At 42.1% G+C, this 16,591-nt stretch overlaps 2 protein-coding genes across 2 annotated transcripts in view; one reads left to right on the forward strand and one right to left on the reverse strand.

The window, feature by feature from the left end:
* Positions 1–4,157: 4,157 nt before the first annotated feature.
* On the forward strand, positions 4,158–4,722 carry LOC128737641 (transmembrane protein 14 homolog). The gene is made up of 2 exons (XM_053832317.1): positions 4,158–4,299; positions 4,364–4,722. Exons 1-2 carry the CDS (start codon positions 4,224–4,226, stop codon positions 4,621–4,623), a joined length of 336 nt encoding a protein of 111 aa, XP_053688292.1. The 5' UTR covers positions 4,158–4,223; the 3' UTR covers positions 4,624–4,722.
* A 4,184-nt stretch (positions 4,723–8,906) lies between these two features.
* The window catches only part of LOC128735640 (fatty acyl-CoA reductase wat), a 62,485-nt gene continuing 54,800 nt past the window's right edge, over positions 8,907–16,591 (reverse strand). The window contains exons 6-9 of the mRNA XM_053830124.1: positions 9,709–9,907; positions 9,397–9,648; positions 9,071–9,328; positions 8,907–8,997 (exon numbers count right to left, since the gene is read on the reverse strand). Of these exons, the coding sequence (XP_053686099.1) occupies positions 8,907–8,997; positions 9,071–9,328; positions 9,397–9,648; positions 9,709–9,907 (800 nt within the window). The remainder of the gene's footprint in view (positions 8,998–9,070; positions 9,329–9,396; positions 9,649–9,708; positions 9,908–16,591) is intronic.

The following is a 16,591-nucleotide window of genomic DNA, read 5'->3' on the forward strand; positions in this document are numbered from 1 at the left end:
ATGGGCGACTTCAACGCGAAAGTTGGCTACAACAACGCGGACCTTGAACGCGTCATGGGACGCCATGGCCTAAGAGAGGAGCGAAAACGGGGAGCTGTTTATAGAATTCTATGGTAACAACATGGTCATTAGTGGATCGCTCTTCCCCCATAGACCAATACATAAAGTCACGTGGGTTTCCCGCGACGGCCGAACAGAAAACCAAATCGACCACATCTGCATCAACCGGAAATGGCGAAGGAGCCTTCTTGATGTACGCAACAAACGCAGTGCTGATATAGCATCCGACCATTTTTTTATCGCTGAGATACGTCTGCGCGTCGCACGTGCCCAAAGACAGGAGGAGAACGTTGGGTGCCGCTACGACGTCCGCCGATTGGAGAATCCTGAGGTGAAAATGGCCTTTATAGAACAACTGGAATCTCGAACCTCGGAGTTGCCACCTGGTGGAACCATCGAAGAGCAATGGACCGGTATCAAAAACGCCTTCATCACGACCAGTGATGAAACCCTCGACAAAGCGCGCAGCGGGCGGAGGGAGTGGATTTCGGATGAAACTTGGAGGAAGATCGACGAGCGGAGAGAGGCGAAAGCCGGCATTGAGCGAGCGCTGACCAGATCGGCTAAGTCAGCTGCCTGTCAACGATACGCCGAACTGGAGAGGGTTGTTAAACGTGCTTGTAAGTGGGATAAGAGAGCCTGGACTAACTCCCTAGCCGAACAAGCAGAAACCGCCGCCGCCAATGATGATATCCGTTTGTTGTACGGTAAATCTCGCCGACTTAGTGGTACCAGGATGAATACAAAGATGCCGCTAAAGGACAGAGCTGGTCAGCTATTGACTGACCGTACAGAACAGCTTAAGCGATGGACTGAACCTTTTGAACAACTCTTCCGAGTTTCAAATGGCAGAGACCAGCAGCATATGACGCCTACAGTTCGTCGAATTAATCGCGTTAACTCGGAGGCACCATCGCTGGATGAAATTGTAGCAGCCATCAAGAGTATGAAGTCCAATAGAGCGCCAGGGATAGACTGTATTTCAGCCGAAATGCTCAAAGCTGACCCATCTTTGTCAACCCAGATGATGCAACAGCTTTTCAGCAATACATGGGAAACCGTAACTTTTCCGGTGGACTGGATGCAGGGCATATTGGTCAAAGTCTTTAAGAAAGGAGACCTAACTGAATGCGGTAACTCGTTTCGGCATCACGTTGCTCTGTATTACTCTCCGACTACTCTGTAAACTAATCCTCAACCGGATCCAGGAGAAGATCAACGCTACTCTCCGGCGTATGTAGACCATATCACAACGCTCCACATTATATTGGAGCAGATCAACGAATTCCAGGACTCTCTTCTGCGGGTGTTCGTTGACTTCGAAAAGGCGTTCGACCGACTCAACCACGAAAACATCTGGGGCGCACTTAGGCGTAGAGGAGTTCCAGATAAGCTAGTCCATCTCATCGAGGCTCAGTACGAGGCGTTTTCGTGTGAGGTTTTGCACGACGGCGTCTTGTCCGGGTTACTGCTGGCGTGAGACAGGGTTGCAGGGTTTTATCACCGCTCCTGTTTCTCATCGTTATGGATGAGATATTAGGAGCAGGAGTAGCAGGAGCAGGAGCAGGAGGAGTAGGAGCAATTGAGAGTAGACCAAATCGAGGATTGCCTTGGAATCCTCTAACGATGGAGCAGCTAAATGACCTCGACCTAACCGACGACATTGTCTTTCTCGCACAACGCCGAAACGATATGCAGAGCAAGTTAGACGACCTCTCCGAGAGCTCCCAGGCAGCAGGTCTCACAGTCAATGGTAGTGAACACTGACAATTCCACCAACTTCACAGTAGCGGGACGACGTCTTTCAATATCTTGGTAGCCAAACAACGCCCGATGGTGGTACCAAGATTGATATAGCCACACGGATCAGGAAGGCCAGGGGTGCCTTTGCAGGTCTGCGAAACATTTGGCGCTCAAACCAGATCACTCTACGCACGAAAACCCGAATCTTTAATTCAAACTTTAAATCCGTACTGCTGTATACCTGCGAAACGTGGTGCGTCTCAGCAGAGACAACGCAAAAACTGCAGGTATTCATTAATCGGTGCCTGCGATACATCATTCGTGCCTGGTGGCCTGATAACTGGATATCCAATGAGGAACTCCATCGTCGGTGTCATCAACGGCCGATAGCCACAGAAATTCCACAGAACGTAGGTGGAAGTGGATCGGACCCACCTTGAGGAAAGGAGCGAACGAGGTTTGCAGAGAAGCACTCGACTGAAATCCACAAGGACAGCGTAGAAGAGGCAGACCCAGAGGCTCATGGCGACGGAGCTTAGCCAACGACATCCGGACTGTAGACGAGAACCTGTCCTGGCGACAGGTAAAACCCATGGCGGGTAACCGTCAGCAGTGTAGATCTCTGATTGCATCCCTTTGTTCCGCCGGACCGGCGGACATGGACACATAAGTAAGTAAGTAACAGTAAGAAACCAATGAAAAATTTGTCATATGCTATATAGCGATCAACTCTACCATCCATTTTGAAAAGAATGATTTGCTAGTCCTGCATTGCGTTTTTTGTTCTTCAGAGAGACTAGCGGAAAAACTAATGCATGAATATTATCGCAGGCAACTGGATCGTGAATGCTCTTTGATGCGATAATTTGCAACATTGCTTAAGAGAGCGTTCCCATAGTGACTCCAGTATTCAGGGGGCGAGTACTAGCTAGAACTATGTCCGTGTAGAAAATTTTATGACTTTTATTAGTTTGTTTTAATGGGGCTTTCTTTCAACTGGTAGGCTGGTTTGCCTTAAAACTCCATCATACTGGAATCAATCTCTGGAACTGGAAACAAAAATCAATCTTTTTAAAAGTCGTTCGCATATTTTATTTTGTGCCCTTAATGTTTGGAATAGAACTTGCTAATTTGCGGTTGTCTTGGTGGTTTGTTTTCCCCCAGTTTGAAAAACGTCATGGAAAAACCAACAACAGCAACAACAAATCGCGTGTACGCATAGTGCTATGTACACTATTACTAAGGTACGGCAAACGCGGCACGTTTGTGTTCGTAATATGCTAAAAAGTATTGGTGTGTTAGTGTCATCGTTGTACGGCACAATGTTTATGCTTTTTTATGCCCGTAAGAAGAATAGGGCGAGATTGACGTCATTCTTGCTGTTTACATTATTTGCGCTGCTAACACAAACAAACGGTACGTTGCTCCACACCTCTACTACTTCACATCGCGCATAGTGTGCGTACGGTAGCTGTCAGCAATCTCAATACGCATATAACGAAAAGTGTGCCGAAGATATCGAAACAATTCAATGTAAAATAGCACTTTTATGAGATTGCGCGTTTTAGAAGGTAACATTTTTCTTGCAATCAGCAATAAAGAAAATTTATATTCATTCAAATATGTTTATATGCGAAACTATTTAAGAGTGTAAAGCAATGGTGGTCCGAATTTCTGTTACGTGTTATGTGATTATTATCATAACTGCTCAAGGATGCCAGACTTACTATACATTATCAGATATATACCTTTCACCGGTTTTTGGTAAAGTTTGCAAATAAAGTCGCAATCGAGTGAAGGACATATTTAGTACTTTTTTATTTTATTTATTATTTCCTTTGAGAAGGAAATAGGGCACGGGAGGGTATTTTCAGCCCATTAAGCGATGGCATTTATCGGCCTACTGTCTAGTTCTAGTGGAAGAACAGGTGGTTTGGACGTTTTTTGAATAAAAAATAGTAGATTACTTACAGTCTTTAGAAAATAGTTATAACATATTAAAATTGTATGTCGGCGAAGTATCAGCTGCTTATTCCATAGAGTTTCCACTTATTTAGAGTCCCACGCGAAAATTATTAGCGTGGTTATTTTCTGCGTTTACCACACATGTTTGCAATTTAGCGATTTGAACCATCAGTTTTTCGTTATTGCCCCTCCTTGCTTGACAAGCATAGATTCAGTGCATTTAGTAAGTACAGGATAATTATTATTAAAAAACGAATTTGAGTAGGTCTCGTAAAATTGCTGCAAGGTACAATAAAAAATTACCATTATTTGGATAAATACAATTGCAAAAAAAAAAAAATCCCTTGGCATCCCTGATGTCAAATTGGATTGACTGCCTGTGCCTGAATGAGATTTGTTTTTCAGTGTTTTGTTGATTGTGCAATTTACTGTTTAAAACTTTGAGCTAGTGCAGAATGCCGGTTGATATATTGGGATATGCTTATGCCGCCACGGTTGCTGCCGGTGGCATCATGGGCTACGTGAAAGCTTGTAATTATGACTTTTTTTTGACTTACTTCACTTAGTACTAACGATTGTTCTTTGACTTAACTAGCATCCGTCCCGTCACTGGCCGCCGGAGTAACCTTCGGGATAATCCTTGGATACGGCGCCTATTTGACGTCACAGCAACCTCCACGGCCGTTGCTGCAGATTGGAACATCTCTAGTGCTGGCTGGAATGATGGGCTCACGGTGGGCTCGTTCCGGGAAGTTTGTTCCACCGGGAATTGTGTGCGTTATTTCGTGCGCAATGCTCGCCCGAGGATTGTTGTTCCACAACCGTTATCTACCGTTGATCGGTAAGACTGAATAGTTTGAGAGAAAAATAGCACGGTGCACGGATGGTGCACATCGCAAACGGTGACGGTATTCCATAGTTCTTACGTATCAAAATAATGGTTTGGAGTAAAAGTTTTTCATATTGAATATGTAGTTTTTTTTTGTGAAAGAAATACAGCACCAATTGAGGGTTGGAACCTTTCCCCTCCTAATAAAAGAACCTGTCAAACATTGTCATATCACGCAACCAAGAAGTAAAAGCTGGTTTATACAATAATTCATCTCAAAAGCTCAAAAGCTACACAGAATTATACATCATCGTTTCTATCAATATTGGGGACAACTATCAACTTTGTTTCGGTTTTCCAACGGATACTTCGTTCGACTAGTTTCGAACGAATTGTTTTCCCTATTTCAGGCGGAATTTAGAATATCTCTTACGTTCATTCGAATAACTCAACCGCCGAAATACAGCATAATAGGCTCAGGCTGGATGTTTCATTTTCATGGCCCTACCATTCGCAGTTTCTGTGGTCTTATGTGAATTATGACGCATTCTGTGAAAGGTTCGTCTTGAAACTCTCATGTTATTCGATTCGATTCTAAAATTTCTCGTTTTATGCCACTCGCTCCGTAGATCAAGCTTCATTAATTCGAAAATATGGCTTTTACAGTTGCCTTCAGATTATTCATAAATAAAAAATATCAAGTTTTGTAGGACCTTCTTAAGTACTGTGGTATTTGTAAGTATGGAAGTAATAGGTAAGTACAGTTTATGAAAAATGCTGTTTAAGAATTGAACAGAGTTTTTTTTCCTCAATATCAATTAGGGTAGATGATCCATTAGTTGCGCCACTAAGCACAATATAACTTTATTTTGCTTGTTTATTGAGGTATATGCTTCAATTAATGCTTGTGGGATATAAATTTATCAAATACAAGGTATTTGTCATAAGGCAAGACAATTGCTTTCATTGTACGAGAAGCTTTACAAAGAAAAAATGAATTATCCGATTCAATTATATGGTACCAACAGTTGCGCTAATGTTTCCTTAATTAAGTTTGATGTTCCTTTAATTGTGCTATTCCATATACATTGCTAGGTTGCTAAGTGAAAAAACATCGTAGCAAAACTATAGATGAGCGCCTATAGTTGTGTGCTCCAACTGCGCGTTAGATTTTGGAAAATTGGCATTTTAGCAAATAATGCTTTAATTTTAAATGGTGTAGTCTAACTACCAATACTTCTAAAAACCTGTTTTATATAATGAATGTAATTGTTTTATCTAAAATGCTACGGTGACAAAAATATGCATTAATAATGAGTAGTAGCGCAACTATTGGTACTACCACAACTATTGGATCAACTACCCTATTAATATTTACTCTCAAATGTCGACCAACATTTGAAAGGGGCGGATAAGCCAACTGTCAAACAGAACGGGTGAGAGTTATTTTTTGCTGGAGCAGCACAAAGTAAATTGATATATACCAGGTATATGACAATGCGAGCTGTCATATACACTTTGCACTAACACATCTACACTAGTTCTGAGATTTCGAGCATTTTGTATGGAAAATTAGTTAATTTTTTAAAAAAATCGTTGGATACGCAAGATTTGTCTTTTTTTTTCTTACAGCTTTTATGTTTATGCTTAGAACATTATTTCTAGTATGTATTTTCATGAATACAATGAAGTGCAACATTCCAAATTGCAAGCGGAAATTTTTTCGTCAAAGCGGTATCAAGATGTCTCAAAGAAATGTCGTTATATCGCTTTCCTACAAGTAGTAAAACAAAAAAGATTTTTTTTAAAATGCTCGGACATGATTGTTCAATAAGCAGCATGAGCAACATTGTTATCCGCCCGCGATATTTTTCGTCTGATTTCTGGTAAGCTTTTAAAGTGTTAATTATCTTCTAAGACCGTTTTGTAGCAATCTAAGATTACTTTTTATGGTTTTCTACGTAGTGTTGAGACGGGTAAATTTATGATAAAAAGGTATCATCTTGGAACAGTGACTTCAACTTAAGGATTTTCAAGCAGTAGCACAAGCATCTATTCGAATAAAACTATTTTTTTAAAGTAGACATCAAAGGCAGATATTCAAGAGCATCATGCAAGCAAAATGTTGGATGGAACGTGTTTTAATTCAAGCAACCGTATACCGCATTGATCGTGAAGTATTACATTAACATTAATTCATTTTTCAATTGCACATCGAAATAGTTAGTCACCCATGTTCTCAAATTTTTTACGCATAATAAAGAAGGCTACAAGTGCAAATGACTTTAAAATATATTCCTTACATTTCATTGTAAATGTTCAAATATTTCTCTGGAATAATATAGCTGCATTCATTAATTACAATTAATTTAGTTTTAATTTTCATGCAAGTTCCACCATATTTCAGAACTATTTCTTCTTCTTTCTACACACACTAATGCAACCCTCGATGGTCACATACCTGGTATATATCAATTTACTTTGGGAGCAGCATAGGAAAATGAACTCTCACTCGTTCTGTTTGACAGTTGGCTTATCCGCCCTTTTCAAATGTTAGTCGACAAATATTTACCAAGTTATTGGGGCTTATTCTGCGTGACACGGTAATTTGAATTCGCTGCCATTGTGTTTTGTTCGGTATCAGTCAATTCGAAGCGAATGACGTGAGAGCTTCATGAGGAACGTTTCGCAACTTACAACTCAATCTAGGACTCAATTCACACAGCCTTGCAGGAAATACGTCACTCGCTTTAAAGAATGGACTTAATTATAATAAGCAAAGTAAATTGATCTAAAATGTAAGTTCAATTTCATGACTAATTTAATGCCAATTTCAAGTTTTTCTTCAGCTACAATTCTAATTTAGTCTAATTTAAAAAAAACAGTTTCAGTTTAGTCCAATTTCATGTCCCACAATAAGTCCAATTTTAAGTCTAATTTGACAACTTTCGATTTTAGGTTTAATATCAGGTGCAATTTCAAGTTCAATTTAAGTCCAATTTCATGTTCATTCTCAATTCTAGTTTAATGCCAATTTTAACTCCAATTTCAAATACAATTTCAAGTCGTATTTCAGGTCAAATGAAATTCCTATTTCAAATCAAATTTATAGTGTAATTTTACGTCCCATTTCAAACCCTATTTCACGTCTAATTGCAAGTCCCATTTCCAGTTCAATTTTAAGCCCACTTTCAAATAAAACGTTAAGTCCAAGTTGAAGTCCGAATTCAAATTAAAATCCTAATCTATCAAGTCCAATTATAAGTTTAGTAACAATTTCATGTCCACTAGTCCACTAGACTGAAAACAAAATGTCGTGACCGGACTCGGAAATTCGAAATTTTTAACCTATTTGGCCGGCCAAAAACATGCTTTTGAAAGGTCCGTGTTTCACCCTCTGTTTAGGTTTGGGTACGCCAGTGATAATCATTACGGTTGGTTTATGATAGGTGAGGAGTCATTTTTGTTTTAGTTTATACAGGTATTTTTTCTCTTTAAGGATATTTTTAGTTGATCATTTGGGTATACTTTATTAACCATTCTCTTAATTTTATTTATTACAAAAACCGGTTGTTAAAAATCTGGAACGATTCATTTTATTGCTCTTTCAATAATATTAATTACTGTTGCATTGCATTTCTTTGCACAGTATAGATTAATCTGGTATCTGAGGAGACCGTTCCAATTTCCAAATCGTCAATATTTGAGCATATTTATTACTAATCCTATTTTCACTTAAGCTAGTGGAATGACACAAACAAAAATATCGTTCTCAATTTGGAAACGGAAAACAAATGTTATGAAACAATAACAAAGCAAAGACTGAACGCTTCCACGGTGCAAGTATTAGAGCAATATTCCTTCACAAAATGATGCCCTCTATCTTGTTACACATGGTGTCGGTCTTTTGGTACCACATGCGTTCTTGCTAAATAACTTATTCGAGGGAAGGTACTAACCTCCTTGTCGTTGAAAACTTGAAAACGCTTTTTCGATCAAATCTATTATCTAACCACTAGAAGTGGTGCGTCCAATACATTTGGATTCGTTCAAAAAATCGATATCTCGCTTTCAACAATAAGGCCGTAAAGCTATCGAATGAATCTTTGAATCTTTATTTCTGGGGGTGCTGGTAGATGAGATATGATGGTTTCGGTTGTCTCGCGGAGCGATTGGTCTACCGAATGATTTCGGTGGCGCATGGTGATGCTGAAGGGTGAACTCGTGGTTTGCTTACGATGAAATGCATGATGTTGCGATCTTGCAATCGAAACTGGAGCATAATGAGATGGGTAATGGGGTTCTTGGTCTAGCTAAAGATGAAGCCCCAAACCGTGGAGAGCAGCTTGTATGCCAGTAGTAGCACAATAACCTTGACAGCCTGATGCAGCCAGTAGAGACTGAAATGATAAAATAAAGAAAAGAACGGTGAAGTTTAGGATTCATGCTGATATTCATTGGCGGTTAGCTTACCGATTCCATCGGACCAGTGCCTCCGGGACGGTTTCCAGCGGGTCTTTCATCAGGTACTGTCGGATGCCGCAGAAGTACTGCTCCAGGAAGAAGTCCCAGTTGATTTGACGCATGTCGAAGAAGAAAAGTTTCTGATCCGCCAGTGACAATTTCCGCCACAATGCGTTTTTATTTTCCATTTTGAATTCCCATTGGCGCATGGAGAAGTACTCGATAACGTCCATGAAGCGGTGGATTTTCTTGTACGTGCGCATGAGTCTGTTGAGATAAGATTAGTAGAGGCTCATATATTAACAACAATAGGAAAGTATATACACTCTACTCACCTTGGTTTTCGTCCAATAAACAATGCGATTACGTCAAAGAATATCGCTGGAGCATAGTGCAGAAACAGAACCGCCAGGAAGTGCATGATCCTATTCGGATTGTTGTAGTAGCACAGATACCAGATAGACTTCATCGTGGGGTACATAGATCCGAACTTGATTGTGGTATAGGTGAAGTCATTCCAGGTAATACAGTTGCACTTTTCCGTACAGAAGTTGTAAACTGGTATTTCCGGATCGGGCATAATTTCTCTACAAAAAAGGCAGAATTCATTAAAACCTCAAGTAGAGACTACTAAGCGAGCAAGTTACTTTTGGAATCGTTCGGCAATATCCCAGGCGGCGGAAATGATACCATTTACGCATAGATCCACCGGTACCATATTGGCCACCTTCGCGGGATCTGCTCGAAGTGTTCGTAGTACTCCCGTTCCGGCACCCGCAATCACCCCTGTCGGTCCGTAGAAATTATCGATCCATCCTGGTACTGGTTCCTGATAGGTAGCTATGACTGTAACGATAGAAGAATAAAACAGAAAGTTGAGTATAAACGCACGATACGATGACCTAATTGGATGGCAACTTTCGATAGAAATTCACTTTCAGTACACGTCCCGCGACAATGCTCGCCGGCCCATAATCAGTTGCCAGATCTGAAGAATATGAAGCTATTTAAAGCCGCTACCAAATCGATTAAGTCACGTTTCAGTAGGAACGACACTTACGCGCGTGCGTTATTTATCGAATTTGCACGATTTGACTTTGCGTTTAAGTTTGGGACGGTCTATTATTACGATCGTATGTACGACCAATAAATTCCATAGGCTTTAATTTGTTCCGAAACCGATTTCATAGCAGTACCATTGACTCTTGAGTCACGCCAATCTCTCTACCGCTGGTTGATAGTGTTGCTTGATATAATGAATATAAAAAGTTCGCGAAAGTCTTCACTATCCACTCATTGCTAATAAAAATTTGACTCCAACCGTAGCAAGAATTTCAATGGTTTAACGTGATTGCCTGCTAAATTAGCAATCGGAGCAACACACTTCAGCGGCAGCAGGCCGAATTAGTATGCACAGCACGAGAGTCATCACGGTGCAATTGAAGTTTTCTTTCGCTACTTTGCGTCGTCGGTCGCTAGGATCGTCCGCACGTCCGTTGTCGAAATCGGCTGAAGGTTCGGACCTAGAACCACGCGAACTGACGGCTGGAGGCCGAATTGGCTGCCAGGCAGGCGTGTTTGACCGTGGTATCGGGCATCTATAGATGTGATGCACTAAACTTGACATTTGGCTATGAAATTTTGAGCTGATTTTATGATTTGTATGTGGTTCCTAAGCCGAAGTAACACGATAGGTATTAAATTACCCATCTAATTGCTACGAGTTGTGATATGGTAATCGTAGCATGTTCAGCTCATTCAGTATTTTTGATGATGTTCGAAATTTTATCGAGGCTGGCACATTTCGCATTGAAAGATCGTGTTAATTTGATTTGATTTATATTTACTGAAAATACTCAACTTTATCTGTGTTGAATTGTTTACAAAACAAGGTATAATCAAGAGAAAGTTGCCAAAAAACAACTCTCCTTCACTTTGGAGGTTTAATCAAGCCACCGATCATTTTTCAGTGATTTTGAACTGATTCAAAATCTTATAAGCAAACATCTGATGTACAAAGCAAAACGGCACATATTTTTTTTGTTAGATTATAGTCACTTTAACAGCTTATGTCATTCGTGACTTCTGCGGGGCTGGGATTTGAACCCGGGTCCTCGGCGTGAGAGGCGTGAATGCTAACCACTACGCCGGGACTGACCCCGCGACGACACATATTTTGTGATCAGCACGGATTCTACCCTGGACGATCTACTGTCACTAATCTTACGGAATTTACATCATATTGTGTACGAAACATAGAAAACGATGCTCAAATTGACAATCTGGTGTCCCACAAGGAAGCAGCCCAAGTAACATTTTTGTTGTATAACAGCTTATCAAGCACTTGTACCACGGAAATCAGCTGTACAATAGTTTAATAAGCTATTATACAACAAAAATGTTACTTGGGAGTCCAGGACCCCTACTGTTTTCCTTATTCAACAACGTGTGCACTGTGCTTCAATAAAAGCTCCGCTACGCTGATCATCTAAAAATTTACGTGGTCAAATCGTTTGATTTATCGTACTGTCTGTCTTCATACGCTGCTGCAGTCGCTGAAGAAGCGAATTCGCATGTGAATAAAGAAGAACCTGCATACCTTCAACTAATGGAGGGCAATTCTTGTTGCGATGTCAGTCAACCAATTTGCTGAAAGTCATCGTGTCTCCACCTTCTCTACTATACCGTTCAAGAAACCCATGCCGAAACTCTCCGTACACATACCTTCAGAAAACGCGTTTCCGAAGTGTGTGTCTTGTGGCGGACCCCATTCTATCAGTAATTGTCCTTATTTCATAAAAATGGCACTGGATAAACGATTCCAGTTCGTAAACTCCAAGAGACAATGCAATAATTGTCTCTAACGGGGCCACTACGTTCGAGAGTGTAATTCAAATTATCGCTGCCGAACGTGTAGGAAGAAGCACCACACTCTGCTACATCCTGGGATATTGTCTTCAAGTTCTTCATCAAGTTCTACGCCTGATGCTCAGGGTCCAAAACAATCTGGTGTTCCTACAACTACAGCAACCGCAACAGAAACCCTTCAACAATCTCTTCAGAGTGCGGTAGCTACATTCTATGCAGCTAATGTTGCTGCGGATCACGTGAGGTGCACGTATTCTTATCGACGCTCGTCTCGGTGAAGGATTGCAATGGGCGGTTGCATATAGCGAGAGCGCTGCTCGGTAGCGGATCGCAAGTAAATCTTATTTCGGACCGGTTAAGGCAGATCTTAAGGTTACCCAGAAAGGCAACTAATGTGCTAATCGCGGATGTTGGCAGTTCGTGGAAACAGATAAGTAATTCTGTGTCTGCTACAAATGGTTCCCGTATTACAGAGTATTCGGTGCCGATGGATTTTTTGGTTATTAAAAAAGTAACGGAGGATCAACCTTCAACGACGTTTCCGATCGGCACCTGGAATCTTTCACCCGATATGCCCTTGGCGGATCCAGGTTTTCATAAGCGAACTCCGATTGTCATTCTTCTGGGCTTGGAATACTTCTACGAGTTCTTGTTGCTAAATAACGGTAGAGTTCAAATACAGCATGTAGGCGAAGGGCTTTCACTTTTCGTCAACACCGTCTTCGGGTGGATTTAGGAAGTATGAACCTTCTTCCTTGCTACCACGACGGTCAATACAACTAGTTTAGAGGAAAGAATTGGGCGTATTTGGATGCTTGAGGAACTGCAAGAGGCACCAAAGCTGACTGAGGAAGAAAAGGATTGTGAAATGCACTTTCAAACCATTCCTTTTCGTGACCCAACGGGACGTTATGTGGTGTATTTGCCGAAGCGAATGGATTTTGAGCAGATGATCGGTGAAGCGAAGGATATGGCGGTACGAAGGCTTGTTCAACTCGAACGGCGGTTAAGCACGGATCCGGAACTATGCAGGCGATATAATGAAGCAATGCAAGCTTATTTGGATCAAAATCACATGGACATCGTTCCGGAAGAGGAGCTGAAGCGCGATATACGCGATCGCTTTCTACTTACCTCACCAGCTAGGATTGGGCAAAATTCCCAAAAGTATCGATAATTGAATATCAATATCAAATCCGCCGCTTTATCGATACCGTCGATATATCGCTCGTGAAGCATCGATATTAGATTTATCGATACTATTTAAGGCGGCATTCTGGGATTAGGAAATGCTACTCAAAAGAAGGGATTCATAAAAATTAATCAATAAAAAACATGTTGAGCAAAGAGAGGGCCCCCAAAACACGCACGCAACACATCACTCGCTCCAGTACAACTCTATTTCGGACACGTCGCTTTGTACGGAAAACCGCACCACAGCTGTTCACGCCCGACTGAATCGTATGCTGCCCCGGAATCCACAAAAATATGATGGGTTGATGGTGGTTCAAAAGCCAACCTGGTACTACCCTACGAACTCTCCAGCCACCGGGGATAGACGACGTAACAAAATCTGTTGGTGACTTTGACCAGCGTTATGCTGCGGTAATTGCAGCAATCTATCCGATCCCCCTTTCTGTAGATGGGACAAACCACACCCTCAATCCACTCATCCGGCAGCTCTCTCCCAAACCCCTGAAACCATCCAGTGATGTGTCGTTGCTGGCGGTTCTTGGCCATTCCTGCAGAGTTCCGCCGGGAGTTGCTCCTTTCCGGTTCTAGCTCTGCTCGATCTCTGTCCCACCTCTGCCACTTTCACCGCTATTATGGCGCGTAAAAAACTGGAAAATCTTTATGCCTTCAACGCCCAATACTACTCTATGTGCTCTCTGGTCAGTTTTGAATTGCTGAAAATCGCATATCGTACGCACTTACTGTTCAATAAGCGTTAAACACGTAAGTGACATTGTTCAAGGTTTTGCATAAGGGTCGGACACTCAGAACATTGCACAGCACGGTTGCCAGATCGATAAGATTATAACGAATTTAACAAATCTTGCAGTTCGGCACTTGTACCGAAATCGACACAGTTCGGCTCGTTTAAAGTCGTCTAACATAAAAACGGCTGTGTCGAGGTCATTTCTAATAAAGTAAATTTGAGAATTAAGCTTAGAAGCTACCCGAAAAGAAAACAGTGCGAGAAAAAATCCTAAAAACTTTGTTTTTTTGAGCATTTCCTGACCTAGTTTTAGTCTATATTTTTTCAGCTGCATATCCCGCTTTATCAGAACAGTATCGGGATGAAATTATCGATTTAGCATAATATCGACGTCGTAAGTATCGATGAAATATATCGAAATATCGGCCTTCGAGTATCGATATCGCGGGTATCGATACGGTATCGCCCAATCCTACTCACCACCCTGTCTTCAAAAAGGCAAGCGCGACTACTAAGAGACAGACAGTTTTCGACGGTTCAACCAAGTCGTCATCCAATTACTCTCTGAACGACGCGCTGATGATAGGTCCAGTAATCCGGGACCTTCTATTTGATCTGTTTCAACGATTTCGCAAGCATTTGGTTGCTCTCGTTGCTGACATCAAGAAGATGTACTTACATGTGGTGGTACACCCAGACGATACTCCCCAACTCCAGATTCCGTGGAGATTCTCGCCTTCGGAACCAATTCCAACGTACGAGATGTCTAGGGTTACCTTTGGACTAACCCCATCATCGTTCTGTGCAACGCGATGTTGGCAGCAGCTGGCCTATGACGAAGGTGGTCGCTACCCACGGGAAAAAGCGGCGCTTGTTCGTGACTTTTATATTGATGACTACATCGAAGGACCAGTCTCTGAAGAAACTTTCTTGTTTCAGCTAGTATTGAAACTACTGTAGTCAAAAGGTGGCTTCAGACTGCGAAAATGCGAAATCAAGTTCGCTGAACGCGTTAGCAGGATTGGCTGCTGTTGAATTGGGAACTTCGTCTACACTTAGCTTCGCCCAAGAGCGTGTTAAAACATTGAGAATCAACTGGAAACCAGGGCCAGATTTGTTAAGCATCGACGCGACGGGTCTTACGGTAAGCGGACAATGGACTAGGCGCAGTTATTTGATTCAACCGGTATTACAGCGCTTGTTATTGCATGGGCCAAGATTCGAATGCACCTACTATGGGTGGCTACTCAAGGTTGGGATGATCCATTATCGCCAGACTTGGAGAAACAGTGGGCAGATTTCTGTCAACAGCTGCCATTACTTTCCTGTATCATCCCGTTACGCGTTTACCGATCATCCACTGCTTATACAGTTTCATATATTTTCGGATGCATCCGAAGCCGCCAATGGTGCATGTATTGATGCTCGTTCAATTAGTCAGTTTGGGCAGATCAAAGTCGAGTTGTTGGCCGCAAAGTCTCATCCCGTAAGTCTGAAGAAGGTTACGCTTGCAAGGTCGGAATTGTGTAGAGCTTTTGTTGCTGTAAAACTTTACCGAGTAACCGTTCATGCACTCAAGATGGAAGACATTGAGGCTTGATTCTGGTCAGACTCGTCCATTGTACTGTCATTGCTGAAGCTGCCAATATGTGTCGCAAATCGAGTATCTCACATTCAGGAACTCACTAAGGGACATCGGTGGACCTTGTCAAAGGGACGGAAAATACAGCTGAGCTTGTGTCCCGAGGCGTCATACCAAAAGACCTTCCTGATAAACCGCTATAGTTCCATAGTCCATATTGGCTTTCACTACCAGGCCACCATTGGAATACTAAAGAGCAGTTGGAGTACGAGAGACCATCGGCGGAATTGCTGCAGAAGACAAAAAACGTTCTTGTGGTAACCCCAACAAACCTTTTTGTTGTATAATAGCTTATCAAGCACCTGCTTCCCGGTAATAAGCTATACAATGGTTGAATAAGCTACTATTCAATAAAAATGTTTGTTGGGAACGGACTACACACTAACCCATCCGCTTTTGGAACGCTATTCGTCCTACTGGAAACTTTTGCGAATTGTCCTGCCTATTGTGTGTACTGTCTAAGATTTATCCGAAGGTGTCAACACCGTAAGTCGCCCCCCATTACACCATTACTTAGCGTTAAGGATCTGCAAGAAGCTAAATATGTTTTGGTGCGATGCGCTCAATGAGACTCATTTGGATCAACTAGGCATACTCCGAGTTGGTGGCCGGCTTAGACTTGCTAAAGAATCGTACGCCGTTCAGTACCCCATAATTATTCCAGGTAACCATTTTTTCTAGAGGTGGTAGTCGTATATCATGAAATGGCACTTCATTCGGGCCCCGCATGACACCCGCTCAAATCCGGTAAGAGTTCTGGCCTTTAAAGGGTAGAGGACTGGCAAGTAATATTTTCGGCAATTGTATTCGCTGCTTTCGGAACAACCCTGTCTCAGTTTCTCAACCCCCTGGTCAACTCCCAAAGCCTCGTATAACTCCCACTCGTGTATTCGCTGTCACAGGAGTCGACTATTGTGGCCCGGCCCGGTCAGCATCCCAAAAGGCCTACATCGCCGTCTTCATGCGTTTCAGCACAAAGGCTGTTCACCTTGAGCTAGCAGGGGATCTCACTACTGCCGCCCTCTTAGGCATCTTGCGACGCTTCATATCCCGCCGAGGTTTACCTGCCGAAATACATTCG

This window comes from Sabethes cyaneus, chromosome 2, assembly GCF_943734655.1.
Source record: "Sabethes cyaneus chromosome 2, idSabCyanKW18_F2, whole genome shotgun sequence".
In the NCBI taxonomy this organism is placed as follows: Eukaryota; Metazoa; Arthropoda; class Insecta; order Diptera; family Culicidae; genus Sabethes; species Sabethes cyaneus.

Excerpts from the sequence above, each read along its gene's own strand:
- LOC128737641 (XM_053832317.1), top strand. The coding sequence starts at position 4,224 with ATGCCGGTTGATATATTGGGATATGCTTATGCCGCCACGGTTGCTGCC. Across the intron at positions 4,300-4,363 it reads CATGGGCTACGTGAAAGCTT|CATCCGTCCCGTCACTGGCC; the intron begins GTAATTATGACT and ends TGACTTAACTAG.